At 37.8% G+C, this 15,139-nt stretch overlaps 1 protein-coding gene across 7 annotated transcripts; it reads left to right on the forward strand.

Annotated features, from left to right (window-relative positions):
* Positions 1-1,145: 1,145 nt before the first annotated feature.
* Positions 1,146-15,139, forward strand: LOC113685771 (cyclic nucleotide-gated channel alpha-3). 7 transcript variants are annotated; one of them, XM_027203322.2, is made up of 14 exons: positions 1,147-1,381; positions 4,366-5,599; positions 8,738-8,796; positions 9,129-9,190; positions 9,302-9,390; positions 9,786-9,891; positions 10,328-10,482; positions 10,741-10,827; positions 11,283-11,379; positions 11,667-12,107; positions 12,806-12,910; positions 13,029-13,127; positions 13,484-13,536; positions 13,775-15,139. In XM_027203322.2, exons 2-14 carry the CDS (start codon positions 4,443-4,445, stop codon positions 13,809-13,811), a joined length of 2,547 nt encoding a protein of 848 aa, XP_027059123.2. In that variant the 5' UTR covers positions 1,147-1,381; positions 4,366-4,442; the 3' UTR covers positions 13,812-15,139. The 7 variants fall into 7 exon arrangements, with proteins under 7 accessions (XP_027059122.2, XP_027059123.2, XP_027059121.2 ...); XM_089189675.1 differs by lacking the exon at positions 1,147-1,381 and adding an exon at positions 3,936-4,094; XM_027203321.2 differs by lacking the exon at positions 13,484-13,536 and having other exon boundaries at positions 1,146-1,381.

Consider the following 15,139-nt stretch of genomic DNA (forward strand, 5'->3'; position numbering starts at 1 on the left):
GAAGAATCTTTTTTTTTTTTTGTGGCTTGTTACATGGTACATTCTGTTTGTTGTGAAGATGTGTATCGGATAAAAAGGGCTATTGGTTATCAAATTATTATGAGGCTCCTATGTGATGTGCGATACCGTTCCTTTTGCCTTCACTGAAAATGGAAAGAAATTACTGTGAGAATAAAATATTTGTTGAAGGTATTGAATGTCTTTGAATCAGCTTCGGGTTTGCTTTAGGCGTACGGCCTACATATGAAGTCAACACTGAGTGGGAGAAATGGTGATAAGAAAAAAAAACTGTAATAGTATCTTTAAAAAGTTTTATTGATAAAGGCTTTTTAAATTCATTGAAGCGGGTTCTTTCAAATTAGTTAAGTCGGAGATTGAATCTGTCTTTCCGGCAACAGTTGGTACATGCTATGCTTTTTCCCAACAAGTGGTATTCAAAACCGGATAAAAGGATGCACCTCGCGCTAAGATAGCTGTGAATAGAGCGGAATATTGGACACAAATATCGATTTCAAAGAAAAAGCCGACAATTATTGATGTTTAAAAATATCCGAGTTTATCAGCAAACAAGCTTCAAGAGATAGAATGAAGGCACGTACTGCCGAGTGTCTTGATTAAGTAGTGCCTGGGTTTTAACGATCTTTTTATCAAAAACTCGGTTACGAAATTAGAATTCACGCGAAGTGGTTGATAGCAATTTTTGGAAGATGTACGTGCACTTGCTTTTAGTGGAGAAACGTAAAAGTTTTTTTAGCTCCGTCATCAAATTGCATTATTTGCGAAGAGAAGAGACTTGATATGCGTAAACTAAATAATGAATTTAAATAAATGAAATGTGTACAAATCACCTCACTTTGGCGAGGGAAGAAAAAAATTTAATTGAATTGAGGAAAGGTTTATATAAGTTATAATATCAGAAATATAACTATGACAAGGTAATGTGATTTTGATGGCACCTTGAAGACAGTTCAGGCGTCCGGAAGGCACGTTCTGTGAAACATCTATAATAAACGGTAATCATTCTCAAAATTGGAACAGTCACTCTTATATATTTACGTAGATTGTCACATCTCTTGATAATATATGGAAATTGCGTCAATTTCGAAAGGTACGCAAGGAAATGTGTGTTTCTTTGCACGACGTGTAAAACGTGACAGGATTTCTTCGTTATTGTTGTTTTTATTAAATTTCCTAAAGCTTTTAGAGTTGGAATATATATGGAAGTATTTTCATGTTTTGTATGACACTTGGCGGGACGTGAGTTATTTCCAGCTGTGACGTCATCATTAACTTGATCTGAGCAATTCACCGTGAATTAATACCCGTATGAAGTCGGTCGCAGATCACTTTCTGTGTCTAACGGGAAGGAAATTGACATGAGGTGAGTGAAATTTTGCTTACAAACTAATATTTGACCTTTGCAGTTAAGGGTCTAGAAATTGTTCAGATTCAGAGATTTAACATCGGCTATTGAAGTATCAGCATATATATTTAGGGAAATTTCGCACCCGTCCTTAAATTTTTCCAGTATAATTAGGTCACTAGTCTGTGGTTGTGTTCTTGACAGAATGTGAAACTCACTCTTCTCACTGTTTTCTACGAGCTCTGCTAGAACTTTTAATCTTAATAATTTCTGCCTTTAAATTTGGGCTCTGACCATTTGCACGATTCAGACAAGAATTATCACTAATTATAATTTTGAATGTTTTCCGCCGTAGGAAGCTACAAAAACGTCAGAAATTTTTAAGAAAGCCTTTTTCATTTGATGCGTTCGCAAAAATTGTCTTGTTCTATCATTGTAGGCGTCTTACATTATTACGACGCATTTGTTTCTATGTATTTCGCAATATATGAATTGACTCGTGAACGAAATTGAAATTGAAAATTTGAGCTCTGACCATTTGCACGATTCAGACAAGAATTATCACTAATTATAATTTGAATGTTTTCCGCTGTAGGAAGCTACAAAAACGTCAGAAATTCTCAAGAAAGCCTTTTTCATTTGATGCGTTCGCAAAAATTGTCTTGTTCTATCATTGTAGGCGTCTTATGTTATTACAACGCATTTTTTCCTATGTATTTTGCAATATATGAATTGACTCATGAACGAAATTGAAATTGAAAAGAGCAAGGGTTTGTTTTTTTTCGTAATGTTTCGTTTGTTGTGCCCACTACATAAATATAACTTGTCATTCATAGATTTTGAAAATCCTTGGAAAAATGCGTCTGAAAAGTTTCTCTTTTTAGCTCTGTATCCATCAATCGAGGGGGATTATTTTTAAAAAGCGAGTAAACCTTTTTCATTACCATTCATATATATAAATTATCTTAGCCTACCGTTCTTGTATTTTTAATGTTATTCAACGATCGCTGGTAGCTTTGGCGGATGGAACGTGACGAGAAGAGAGGAAGATATTTATGTAATTGTTATCTTACAACTAAACATTTCTTTTTCATCAAATTGAAACCTTTAAGATCACAAACAAAACCAAATCCAGTCTGTATTTTTGTATCACTCGAAATACATCTGCTAATAAGCGGATGAAATACTTTATATTCATCGTTATCATTAAAACTACCACACAGTGAATGCACTAATATATTTTCAAAGAATGAATTAGCATTGACAGCCGTCCGCAATGCACAATCAATTTTTTCTCGTTAGTAACTTAAGATTCGTTGAGGGATCAAACAGTTTTGATGTGGAACAGTTCACACTGAGTTTATACTTACGCTTCTCCAAACTGTTGAATAAATCTGTCTTAAGTAAAAATGGAAAATGTTTACATTATCTCAGTCCTTCGAAATAATCAAGTTTGTTTTCTTCGAATAATTTCACACGCTTGTATTTGAAATTAAATGGCAAAAACCGCCTGTCATCTTTTTTGATGTCACGCAAACGCTGCGAATTTTTTGCCTGAAAGATGAATAGAATCACCACAACTTCCACCAAATTTGAATTTCAAAGCAGCTTTTTTCTCCTCTGACTTGGAAATTGAATTTGTTCTGAAAAATGTCAATCACCGTGTCACTGAGACAAAGAAAAAAGTCCTCCGTAGTTATTTGAATTCACTCATTTATTTGTTCATTTATTTCTCTCTATTCATTTTTTAATTTATTCTCCCTTTAAAGATGCTTGGAAATGATATGAAAATGGGAACAATTTTGTTAAAATCGGAAACTGATTGACCCACTAACGACGAGGGAATAAGACACAATTCACAATTATATCCCTGTCCGGCGTAAACAATGTTTTCATTCCCCTGACGCTTCTCTCTTCCATAATTTGAGGTACCGGTACTTGAAGTTCGGGAGGAATCATTCAAAATTTTGACGAGACAAAGTGTACCTTCACGGACTTTTTCTTGTGGAGTTTGTTGCCATGAAGTTTTGGTTACTGATAGTTGGAATTCTGACAGCGCGTGAAGAACAAAGCACTGATCAGGGTCGGCCAGGGGGGGTAGTGGAATACCAATATACCCGAAAAAAAATCGACAAAATACCCCAAAATACCCCAAATTCCTCCAAATATACCCAAAAATAATCGAAGCTTTGAATACTTTATACCTGAAATTCAAAGAAAGTGATATACTGAATACCCATATTTAAGCTGCAATATACCGTATACCCGATTTAAAACGCCCCTGAATACCGAATACCCAAAAACCCTGGCCGACCCTGACTGATATTAGTCACTTTTCATTAGTTAGATTACGAGGTGTTAATCTCCGAGTTTGCGCTAAATATTACAGGGCACTTTTGGTCTCGATTTCATTTGTCCAACTGTATTGTCATCTTAGTACAATTGTCACGGTATAATTGAGTCATTCTACGGTAGAAGTTACACGGCGAAGACCGGAAACACGTAAAACTTGTTCCAACTTCATGTTCGATCTCTACCTCGATTTGCCGCTGATTAATCATGATGTAATTGGTTTAAAAGAATGCGATTTGACAACGGAGATACATGAGCCACATACACAACTCACTTAAAACCAAGAGTGGCTCAGATACCAATAACACAATACATCCGGGAAAAGAAAGAAAAAAACTGGATTGGTCTCTTGAGACTCAGGATATCGATAGAACACGAAGTACGAATAATAACTGCATCCTTTGACAGTTCCTCTAAGTTATTGTTTGAACAAGTGTTAAATGAAAATGTGAAACCATAATGCTTACAACGCAATTAGCAAAACCGTAATTTTGCGGTAAAATGAAAGAAGTCGGTTCACTCTGTTAACTTTGAGTTGATTTTTCTCATGAGATCCATTGTTCGACCATTAATTGATTTGACGAACGCGTGGTGTCCTCTCGAGTTTTGTTATTATCTAAAAGCTGATATTTACGCAACAATTTGTTTAGAAAACTCCCACTCAAGAGCGACCGGACTGACAAATATACAATGCAGCCAAAAAGACGAGTCAAATGAGGCCGCTATCATGGAAAAAGCCGTGAGGTTCGAGAATAAGGAGGACTCTGAAGACGACGAAACTGCTGTCAGACAGAGCCGCTCAAAGCATCAAAGCAGTCACACAAGTACACGCACAGAGGGTAACAGAAAACATGAAAGAGACAATTCTAGTGATAGCATAGAATCTTTGGCAAAATGGAGAACTGTCTCAAAACAAATTAGAAATGTTGTCTTGGTAAAGAACTCTGTGAAGCCTTCTCGCTCTCGAAAGCGTTCAGCGACTGTGAAGTCGCCAGCCACCATGGACCCATTCCTTCAGAAATTTAGCACACGGGATAATCGAAAGATAACTCCACCAAACAGAAAAAGAACGCGAATTTCCAAGAAAAGCTCTTCTTCGCCTGGCGTTTTGTCAAACGCAACCTCTGCACAAGAACCTCGACGACCACGGCTTTCTATAGAAATCGAAAAAGAGCTCGATAGCGAGTTAGCTAGTGGTTCTGTTTACGAATATGACCAAGCAGTTCATTGGAAAGACAAGAATTTTATTTTTGACCCGGATGGGCTACACATTTGCGTCTGGTTTTATGTTCTTGTGTTTGCAATTCGATACAATTTATGGGCCTTGATTACCAGGATCGCTTTTCCTGCCGCTCAGAGTGGTTTTTTAAAGATAGTGTGGTATCTATTTGATTATTTTTGCGATGCAATTTACGTTTTGGACGTCGTTATTGCTGCAAGAACAGGTTTCCTAGAGGAAGGCATTCTAGTCATAGATACAAAAAGAGTGTATATGCGGTACATTCGCTCTGTGGAGTTCATTGCCGATGTGGTATCGTTGATTCCAACTGATATTTTATATGCAACATTAGGACCTCTTCCGCTTCTAAGAATCAACCGCATTGTCAAAGGATATAAGAGTTTTCGTATCAAAGCTGTTATGGAGTCACAAGCAAATTATCCTACTTTCTTACGCGTGTTCTTTCTCATGCATCTCATGTTCCTTCTTATTCATTGGAACGCTGCGTTCTATTTCATGATTTCCAGAGCGGAGGGATTTGGGACGAATGAGTGGGTTTATCAAGGCAATGGTTCCTTGTATCAGCAATATCTACAGTCATTTTACTGGTCGACATTAACTCTAACTGCGATAGGAGATTTGCCGCAGCCGACTACAAATCTCGAGTAAGTGATTTGTGTTTCTATTTCAGGTAATTTTAAACTGTGTAACTCATATAGTTCTGTTTAAATGCAGAGATTATAGCAAGTCTTGTCGTCTGACTCTTTGTTTGTTTGTTTTTCTCCGGTGAGAACCAGGTGCTCCACTGTATAATAAGTATGTAAAGTAAATTTTACAGCTCAACCTTAAATGTGTTGGACATTTTCCGAAAAAAAGGCGGTATTTTAAAGAAGTTGTAGCGGGCGAATGACAAAAACAAAAAGCGTTTTCGTTTAACAGTTTTTTTCAATACCTTTCTCTCTTGTAAGAATTTAAAATTCTGTACAAGATTTTGCATAATTTTAATATTCTTGATTAACATTAATGCTCCAAAATAGATTGACTAAAGACCCGTAGGGAATTGTACACATGTTGCGGTCAGCTTTTAAGACTTAGGTTTGAGTTCAGTTGAAGATGTACATTAGACTCCTGCGCTATAGCGCCCACGCTACCAATCAAAATGCGACGACGGCTGAGCTTTTATTTCTTTTGCTGCCCTGCACCAAAGAGAAATAGTAGGTGTCTGAAAAAAAATAAGAAAGTATTAGGGTGATATTTTAAGACAGCGTAGGAATAGGTATACAAGGGCGACAAAATTGAAAGTTTTATGAATGCAAGTTTTACGTAAGTCAAGAGAACTTGTGTGAGCCTCTTCATCGCAACTTGAGTCAATCTCATTATCAACCCTAACTTAGAAAACCTCCGTGTGTAAGTTCTCTTCTTTTGATTTTTTTTTTTTTTCATTGCACGAAAGCGCATAAATAAATTCGTTTATCTGTCCAAGTTCTTTTGCATTAGATGAAGCCCTGCTGAGCTTTTTCCTTACTGCGTTAACTCTTACGAGAAAATGTTTTCGCCCCGCGTTAGTTTCCACCTGCTTCTCGTTTGCACTAAAAAACGCGCGTCCTGTTTGAGCTCAGCCTGGAACAACACTTCCTCAAGTGCAAGTTAGCAATAATCATTCTCGCTTTCAAACGTGGAGCAAAATTGTCACCAAGGACAAGAAAAATAATTTATCAAAAGGAATAAATCGAGTTTACCCTCCGTAGCTTAACAAAGGTTTATTTTACTCTAATGATTGTTTAGGGTTAATTTGCAAACATAAATATTGATCTGGTTTTCTTCCTTCAGCGTCAGTCATGGACATTATGAGGCCCTTTGACAATACGCAGCAATGCCTTTTTTACCTTCCATTTTTTCAACTGACAAATGAATTAAAATCTTCAATACGTTTGCAACATTAATAGAAAAAATATGTTTGGTTCTTGGGATTTCCTCACCTACGCGCAGAAGTAACTTTTAAATTAAGAATCACGATTATTCTTTTAACATGAAAACAAGGTGTGACGTTTGTATACTGCCGAAAGAGATGCACATCAAGTCAGGCATCGAATCTCGTTGACTTTCATCAAATTTTGAATTAACAGGGCCAAAAAAGACACGAATTTTAGTCCCCATTTCTGTTTCTATAAACTTATCCAATGTTTGTTTAAGGATTTTCGGTTTGCAGGCAGATTGTTAGGAACCCGGCAGTCAATTTCCTTTCGCCGTTTTGAAAAAAGAAAAAAAGCACTTTTTAGGCTTCCTTTTAATTTATAACAATGGTATTTAATATACATTACGAGCAGGTGTCACAAAGTAGTCGTAACAAATTTCAATTTACATGGCCTGTATCCATGGCCAACAAACGAGAGTGAACGACAAGAGAGAGAGGCTGCTCGAGAAATGTTAGCTTTTCGTCGCCAGAAGACGCAACGAAAGACAGTATAACAAGACGTGAAACTTTTTGTAGAGCATTAGATTGTTTGAGAGCAACTCGTTGCTTTTAAAAGCGGGTATTTAATTCTAAATCAATAATTAAAACTTTGTGGTTCTGTACACTCGTTTTGTTTATCTTTTTTCAAGCGATGCCACCCAGAACTGAACAAAATGACATGAAGTGATGTTTTTGTCAATGCCTCAAACTTGTCAACGCAGTTGAATTTGAAAATAATTTTACGAGCGATAAGCCGGCTTTTAATAATGAAGATGACAGCGATCTTTTCTAAAGCTGGCTTTTGAGAAAAAATGTTAGTGAAAGCTGGAGAAGTTTGTCACCCAAACAGATCAAATCAATCTTATGACTCGGCTTAAATAAATTACAAGCCCTTCAGCTTTGTCAAAAAGTTCTGTTAATAACGCTGGAAAGCTGTAATGACACTTTACGATTATTGAACTAAAATTCATATAGCCTGCGGTGTAGGCGTCTTCTTAGGGCGAGTTAACGTCAAGAAGCTTGAAGCTATTCAACCGGCCATGTTTATTGAAGATAAAGGCAGCGATGAGGGGAGGGGGCGGAGAAAGGTGCTCACCCCCTTGATACAAATTTGTTTCTCTCCCCTGCTTGCCGCTGTCATTAAAATCAGAGATGGCGGCCACAATTTTCGCTAACTAATACTGAGCACTCGCTCGCCCAAATTACGCCTGCTCTATGAGCTAAAGTTCATATAACATTTACTTCGCTGTTAGCCAAAAGAGAAGACGACATTTGCAATAATTACGTGAATTTTGAAGTACATTTGTGAAGTGTTTGGGAAACATCTCGAACCTTTGGCCAGTTTGGCGAGGTAAAAGCCTCACTTGTACGTGATCTGGCGTGTTAGGCGAATTTTAATGTCGTCAGAGTAGTTTGCAGTTTTCAAAGGATTTTCCCTCCAATTTGAGATTCCTCTGTTTTTCCAAAACGTGGTGGCCACCGACTTTTTCTTGAAATCTACAAAAGCGCTCAAAGTCTTTTGAAATAAAAAAAAGAGAAAAGAAAGTACAATAGAAACAGAAGATCTTTTTCAGCCGATTCCGTGTGACTTGAGATTAAGTATATTTAAATGCTGAGCACTACTTGGTTCCCAGATCTCTATCCTTTGCCTCCTCCCCGTGAAGGTAGAAAGGAGGGAGCCTCGAAATGAATTTGATACTCAGACTATGGGCTGTCCTTTTTCCCAGTGTAATCCTTCGCGCCAATCTGAGCGGTTTGAAGAAGCCACTATCCGTAATCTTATTGATGCATGGCGGTGCTGAGAACATTTCAGAATGTCACTGAATTGACATTTTTTCTCATTTTTCAGATATGTTTACACAATCGCGTGCTACTTGACCGGTGTTTTCATGTTTGCGACCATCGTAGGTAATTCAGTTTTATATATTATTAAGTAATCAATACCTATCTGGTGGATTAAGGCATCTTTAAATGATCTTCAGCTCTCAAACCATCTTTCGTGCCTAAAATCGTCTGGAGGTCACCGACCTTGTTTTGGATTGGAGACAATCCATATTTATATTACAGACCATAGAGGGCATGTTGCGTAATTGTAGGTTCTCTGCAACAGCCAAAATAAACGTGGATGTAAGCGGACGCGGAAAGTTTCGAGGAAACCTTTTACTTACTGTGCATAGCATGGTATTCAAACCTAGAATGCTGAATTAACATTTAGTCATAATGTGCTTTATCTCGATCAGGTAATGCAGGAAGCATTATTGTGAACAGAAATGCGGTGAGAATGGATTTCGAAAAGCAAAGAGTAAGATTTCTCCTTCCTTAGTTCGCCTTTGTAAAGTTTAAATCTGAAATCTTTTGCTTTCGTCCTGCATCAGTCTCGTTTTACGAACGTTAATTATCTGGATTTTTGCAGGAAAATACCAAACAGTACATGAAGAAACACAACGTGCCTAAAGACTTGCAGAGGAGAGTGGTGATGTGGTATGACTACTCATGGGCTAGGTAAGATAATAAGTCGCTAATTATGATTGGTCCAGAAAACTCGCGTCACTTTTTCAACAAATCAGATTCAGATCGAATTGGTCACACGCGTTTCCCGCGCTTCAGGCAGTTTGCTTGTTTTTATTTCGATTTCTCATTGGCTCCTCCTTATATTTTCCTCGCTTTTATTGGCTGTTGCGTTTACTTTGGTTTTACGACACTCAATAGAAAAGCACTCTAATCATAAACACTCTTCATCACTAGCCACTGATTATAAATTTATTATTAGCGATGTTTTAATTTCATTGAACACTCCACCATCATACTGAATTTGGAAAACATGCTTAACGGTTCAAGTCATATTCCAGTTTGGTTGAGCCGTCGAACAAGTTGAAAATCATCCTGTTCTGTTTTAGAGGTAGAATGAGTACCGGTGGAGGAGACCTTAATTCTCTGACGTTACTACCAAGTAAACTCAAGACTGAGATTGCTCTTCACGTTAATCTTGAAACGCTTCGAAAGGTACGATAAGTTGGAGATGAATTATTTTTGGGCTAAAGATAACGAGATTAACATCATGTGAAAACCTTAGAAATTTGCCGTCCGCTGGCTCGTCATCGTAACATAGCGTTCTATGAGACAATCCTCACTGATTTTATTTGTAAACCGCTTTTTGGCAATTTCAAAAATCGAAGAGGCCTGAAACCGTGGCCCCCAAGAGATTATAATCTCTCGGCGCTCCCCTTCCCCTCCCTCAATACCATATTCCTTGCCAGGTCTGTTTTGTACTCTGAGAGTTAGACTTTAGGTCTGTGCAGTTTTCCTTTGAGGATCTATTCCGCGGTCACATTATCATTGACATTTGAGTTATAATATGTGCTTATCTCATGCATGAATTTTAAGAGAAAATTGTATGCAGATGTTTGTTGGTTTTTTGTTTCCTAATTGTATTTGTTAGGTGACGTTCTTGCAAAAGTGCCAGCCAGAATTTCTCCATCTCCTTGTCCTTCAAATGAAGTTGCGAATATTCACCCCTGGAGACCTCGTTTGCAGGAAAGGCGAGGTCGCACGAGAGATGTACGTCATAATCGATGGAAAGATCGAGGTGATAGGGTAAGAGTCATAGAGAACAAAGTTAAACCTATTACAGGTATGCATTCCGAAATCAGAGAAAGTGTCCTCTTTGATAAATGAGAGTTTTTGCTTAAGCAGGTTAAATTAGTGGGGTGTTCATTTGTGGTTGCGGTCATGAGTTGATGTATGCCAACAGGAGATGCCTCCCTATGGAAGTTGCCACTGTCCTGTGGTGGAGACTTAACGGCAAAAGGTTTCATTCTAATGATCTAGTAATTTTAATGCATATGTTAATAGGGATCAAGGCCAAGTCCTTAAAGTCTTATCTGGAGGGGACTTCTTTGGTGAGATTGGAATTCTCAGCTTGAGCGAAGGCCAAAATAGGTGAGCATTCCATGTAATAAACGTACGATTGATTGCAGTCTCTCTGTCCTAAAAGCCAGTGTCTACCGGTTTCAACAATAAAGGAGTCTTGAGTATAGTTTACTTTTATATGTAAATTAACTACAGTAGGACATAACGATAGTAGACTACGATCTCAATGGGGGACAACTGGGGTCTGGGCTGACAAAGCGGGGACGGGGGAGGACATCAAGAATAGATATAAAAGAGAAAGTTAACCTCAGAATATTTAGGGCTGTTAACTGTGCGGTCCACTGAAGACTTGTCTTGTTCCATGCAAAACGAAAAAAAGATAACACCAGAGTAGAGAAGTTCACTACTTAATTGTTCTACAGCCAGCAGTACTAAGTGTATAGCACCTATTGACTTGGAAGTATGTACTCCACCGGTTTATTCTTTCCTGACGCTGAACTAGTGAGAATATTTTGTATTCGTAGACGAACAGCCGATGTTAGGACAGTAGGATATGTGGAATGTTTTGTTCTTGCAAAGGAAGATGTGCTGTCTGCCATCCGGGATTACCCTGAGGCACAGGTTAGTGGCTTCGCAACATTTGTAAATTGAAGAATATCACTCGGAAATTACCACCAGGTATTCGCAGATTTAGCTGGGGCATATTGGGTCACGAAAGGCGGTTAAACCAATCGCGTGCGAGCGAGAAGATTTATTACATGATCATATTATTCAGCCGCATGCTATCACATTTTAGCTTGCTTTTTCACAAAACAGTGGAACGGGTTAATAAGTCTGTAAGTAGCTGGCTTTCTTTCCTGAGATGTTCCCTGTACCAAGGATCTTTTGTTTCAAACTCATCTTTTTAGGCTGTGCTTGCTGACTATGGAAAAAAACGTTTGGAACGTCAAAACAGCTCACACGATCCGCGCTTCGTGGACATGGACGACAGTAAAGGCAGAGACTTGGACGCTTATGATCTCATAAACCATCAAAAAGCTGAAGAGTTTCAAAGCAAACTGACAACAAAATCCGTTCCCAACGGACTTTGTAGACGAACAAGTGCAAGCTTTTCACCGCTCGAGCGAGCCCCTCAACCATCACCTCGAGCGGTCCTGGAGCCGATTCCTTTGGCTAAATTAAGCAGATCTAGGCGACTCTCGAGCGAAGTGGAAATACAGTCTGCGGAATCATGTAACAGAAACGTTTTAGAAGCGCCATGCAGTAGCGACGAGCTTGTGAAAACGCTGTTTCATGATTCGTACATGGAAGCTTTGAACTTTCTCAAGAAAAATTTTGACGAGAACCTAGTAAGTTGGATACTGAAAAAACATTCTTAATAATCCTTAGTAACCCGCCTTAGTAATGAGTGCTACCGTGCAGCTTGTATTTCAGGATAGGATGTTGACTTGCCATGTATTAAAGTCAAATGAGGGATGAATAAATCTCTCCGTTTCCAAATTTCACCGGCTAAATCCAATAAATATTAATCCTGGATTAACTGCTTACAATTACGTCACAATATCAAGCCTTCTTAGTAAATATATTCACTTAAGTAGTAAAAAAAGTGTCACCGTCGGAAAAGGTAAGGAGCTTGTTCAAGGCAGCTTAAGATAGTTTCGTTAATTTTTTTTATCATTAGTTCTTTTGCATATAGATACAACGAAACTTTTTTTCGTGTTTTGCCCTACAATTGGTATCAAATATGCTCAATTATTTTCACAATATGTTGTGATCAATTTGTGACATGTTAGGTTACCATAGTAACACAACAGCTTCTCAGAGACAACTTTAAGTGAGCTTTATTTTCTTGTAATTCAAAAATGAAAGAAAACCTGTACACAAGATTTAGAGCTAAAAGAGAATATCTTAAGGAAGCACACGAAAAAATAACGAAACCTTTATAAGTTGGTCGAAATCTAAGGGAAATATTTAGCTCCGGCAGACAAACTCGCAAAATACTGGAGAGAAATTATAACATTTGCAATGATTCATCTTTTCGTTTCAGGCAAAAGAAATGACGGATGTTCGCAAATCCCTAAAAAGTAGCGAAGAATCTAATAGACTAAAAGACGTTGACATCTCTCACCTTAACACCCGTCTATCAAACATGGTAAGTCGGTCATGTTACTTGAACCTAATCAATTGGTAGACTTTTACTTTTAAGTATATAACGAATGCTACATGATACTTTATGAGATCGTTGGAAATTTTGTTTTATTCATATGTAGGAGAAAGAACTTGAAAAGTGGAAAATTCGAGTAAAAGAGCTTGAGTCAGAAAACTTTATCAAAGATCAGACTATCAAACAGCTTCGGGAAGAGTCTGAGGTAAGGATAATGAAATCAGGTTCAAGGGAACGTCGTCTACCCCTTCGCCTGAAATTTCTCTCTCCAACTTTCTTCCATTTTAAAAATCCTAGACCAGGACGCTCGCACTGCAGGCTAGACACGTGGGGTTTTAATTTCCATTTTACATCGACACTTCAAAACTGATCAGTCTTCCCAATGTTAGGTCAGTTCTCCAAAGGCCATTTTGTTTGTTTTCGTGGATGAGAGATAGCCGGTCATCTGACTTAGAGGGCATTACAATGTGTGCTCTTTGTTTGAACGTTGTCTGTTTGGACTCAGCGCACTGTGGTTGGACCACGTAATAAAATGATGTTTCTTACCTTCCATCATTCTAGCTTCCAGGACGCCCCGTAAATGTACTGAGAAGAGACAAACATGTTATGGATCTGTAAGTTATCATAGTGTTCTGTTCCAGTGTCACTGCGCACTTGCACAGAAAGGCACCGAGAAAGCCAGCTATGGTAACGCACAACTTGAACACATGCACGTGACTGGATTACAGTATCACTGTTTATCGTGGTATTGGTCGCAATTAGAACAATTAAGACCTCAAACACTTTGATTCAAATAAAGTAGGCTGCTTTTCAGTTACATCTTTCATACACTACTGTGTGTCAATCTTTTAGGATAGGGAGCTCATGTCATCAAGATCAAGAACTATGAGCAGCACAGTGAGCTCGTCGTCTCTAATGGACATGGAAAGATCAACAACTACCTATTGCTGACAGAAATTGTGCAGCTACTAAGAGAACACCAGAATTAATCTGGGGATTTGGGATGGCAGACAAAATGTTATGAATTTTGAGATTGGGCTCAGAATTATATACAGCTGTACTTTTGACATGGCAGGTAGGCGTTAAGCGTTAACCCATTACACAGCTGGCTATCCACATCGAGATTGCTCACCATAATCTGCCTTGCAGTTACAAAAAGATGTATGGCCGCCATTGTTCCAAGAGCAGTGCATGGCAATGATCTGACGTAACTAGTAACATTATGATATGGTAATCATTTTAACAACTATTAACAGCCATTTTGTAATCGCACTATAATCATTTTGAAAGAATATTTGGATCAAATATACCTCTTATATCTTTTTTACCATCATCTCAGAGCTCTACAAAGAGATACTATAACAGAATCATTAAGTCTGACGCATTCATTCATCGCAAACGTGCGAATTGACAACTTTATTAATGTGCATTTTGCCAAAAAAAAAAAGAACATCACTAATTCATCTAGGAGAATTGACTTGATAATTTTGTAACTTTGGTAAATCCTCCAGAAACCATGTGACCACTTCAATCTAAATCAATGAAAAGGTAACTTAAAATCATAGCTCCGTTTTGAGATTTTGCTTAGGGTTAAGGTTAACGTTAACCTAAGCTATCGAAAACTTTCTTCAGATGTACTGAAATTCGATTACGGATGAATCTTGCTTAGCAAGCCACGGTCAGCCTCTTGGCATAACAAAGCCAAGATTTCTCCTCCTTTTCTCATATCTTGGTAGCTAATGAAAGGCATTCTTATATTTGAACGTTAGGTTAGTGTTTGTAATCTCAGAACTTGGTAAGGATTAACTTATTGTTATGCTTTCTGATGACGGGGATAAAAAGAGCATGGTTTTCTAGAGCCTTCATTTCCTATATCAAATATAAGAAATTATTTCATGATTCCTCGATGGAGAAAAAATGAAGAATAACAGACACCAACGATAAAAGAATCCGAACACCAGAAACTGGTGCACAAAGAAGTAGATAATATTTATACGGAAAGACATTGTTTTTATACCGCTAGAGTTACTATTATCAAAACCTATTATGCAGATTTTATGTTGACGGAAAATGTCACTTTGTTCAGCATAGCTTGAACCATCATTGTCCAGCATGCCTTATGATGCCAAATGAGATATTTAGTATTATATAAGGCTAACAATGAGGATGCCTATATCTTATTGGAGTAATTTTACCAATAAAATTGACTGCCAATGA

The sequence above is a fragment of the Pocillopora damicornis genome, chromosome 12 (genome assembly GCF_964200805.1).
Source record: "Pocillopora damicornis chromosome 12, jaPocDami1.2, whole genome shotgun sequence".
NCBI lineage: Eukaryota > Metazoa > Cnidaria > Anthozoa > Scleractinia > Pocilloporidae > Pocillopora > Pocillopora damicornis.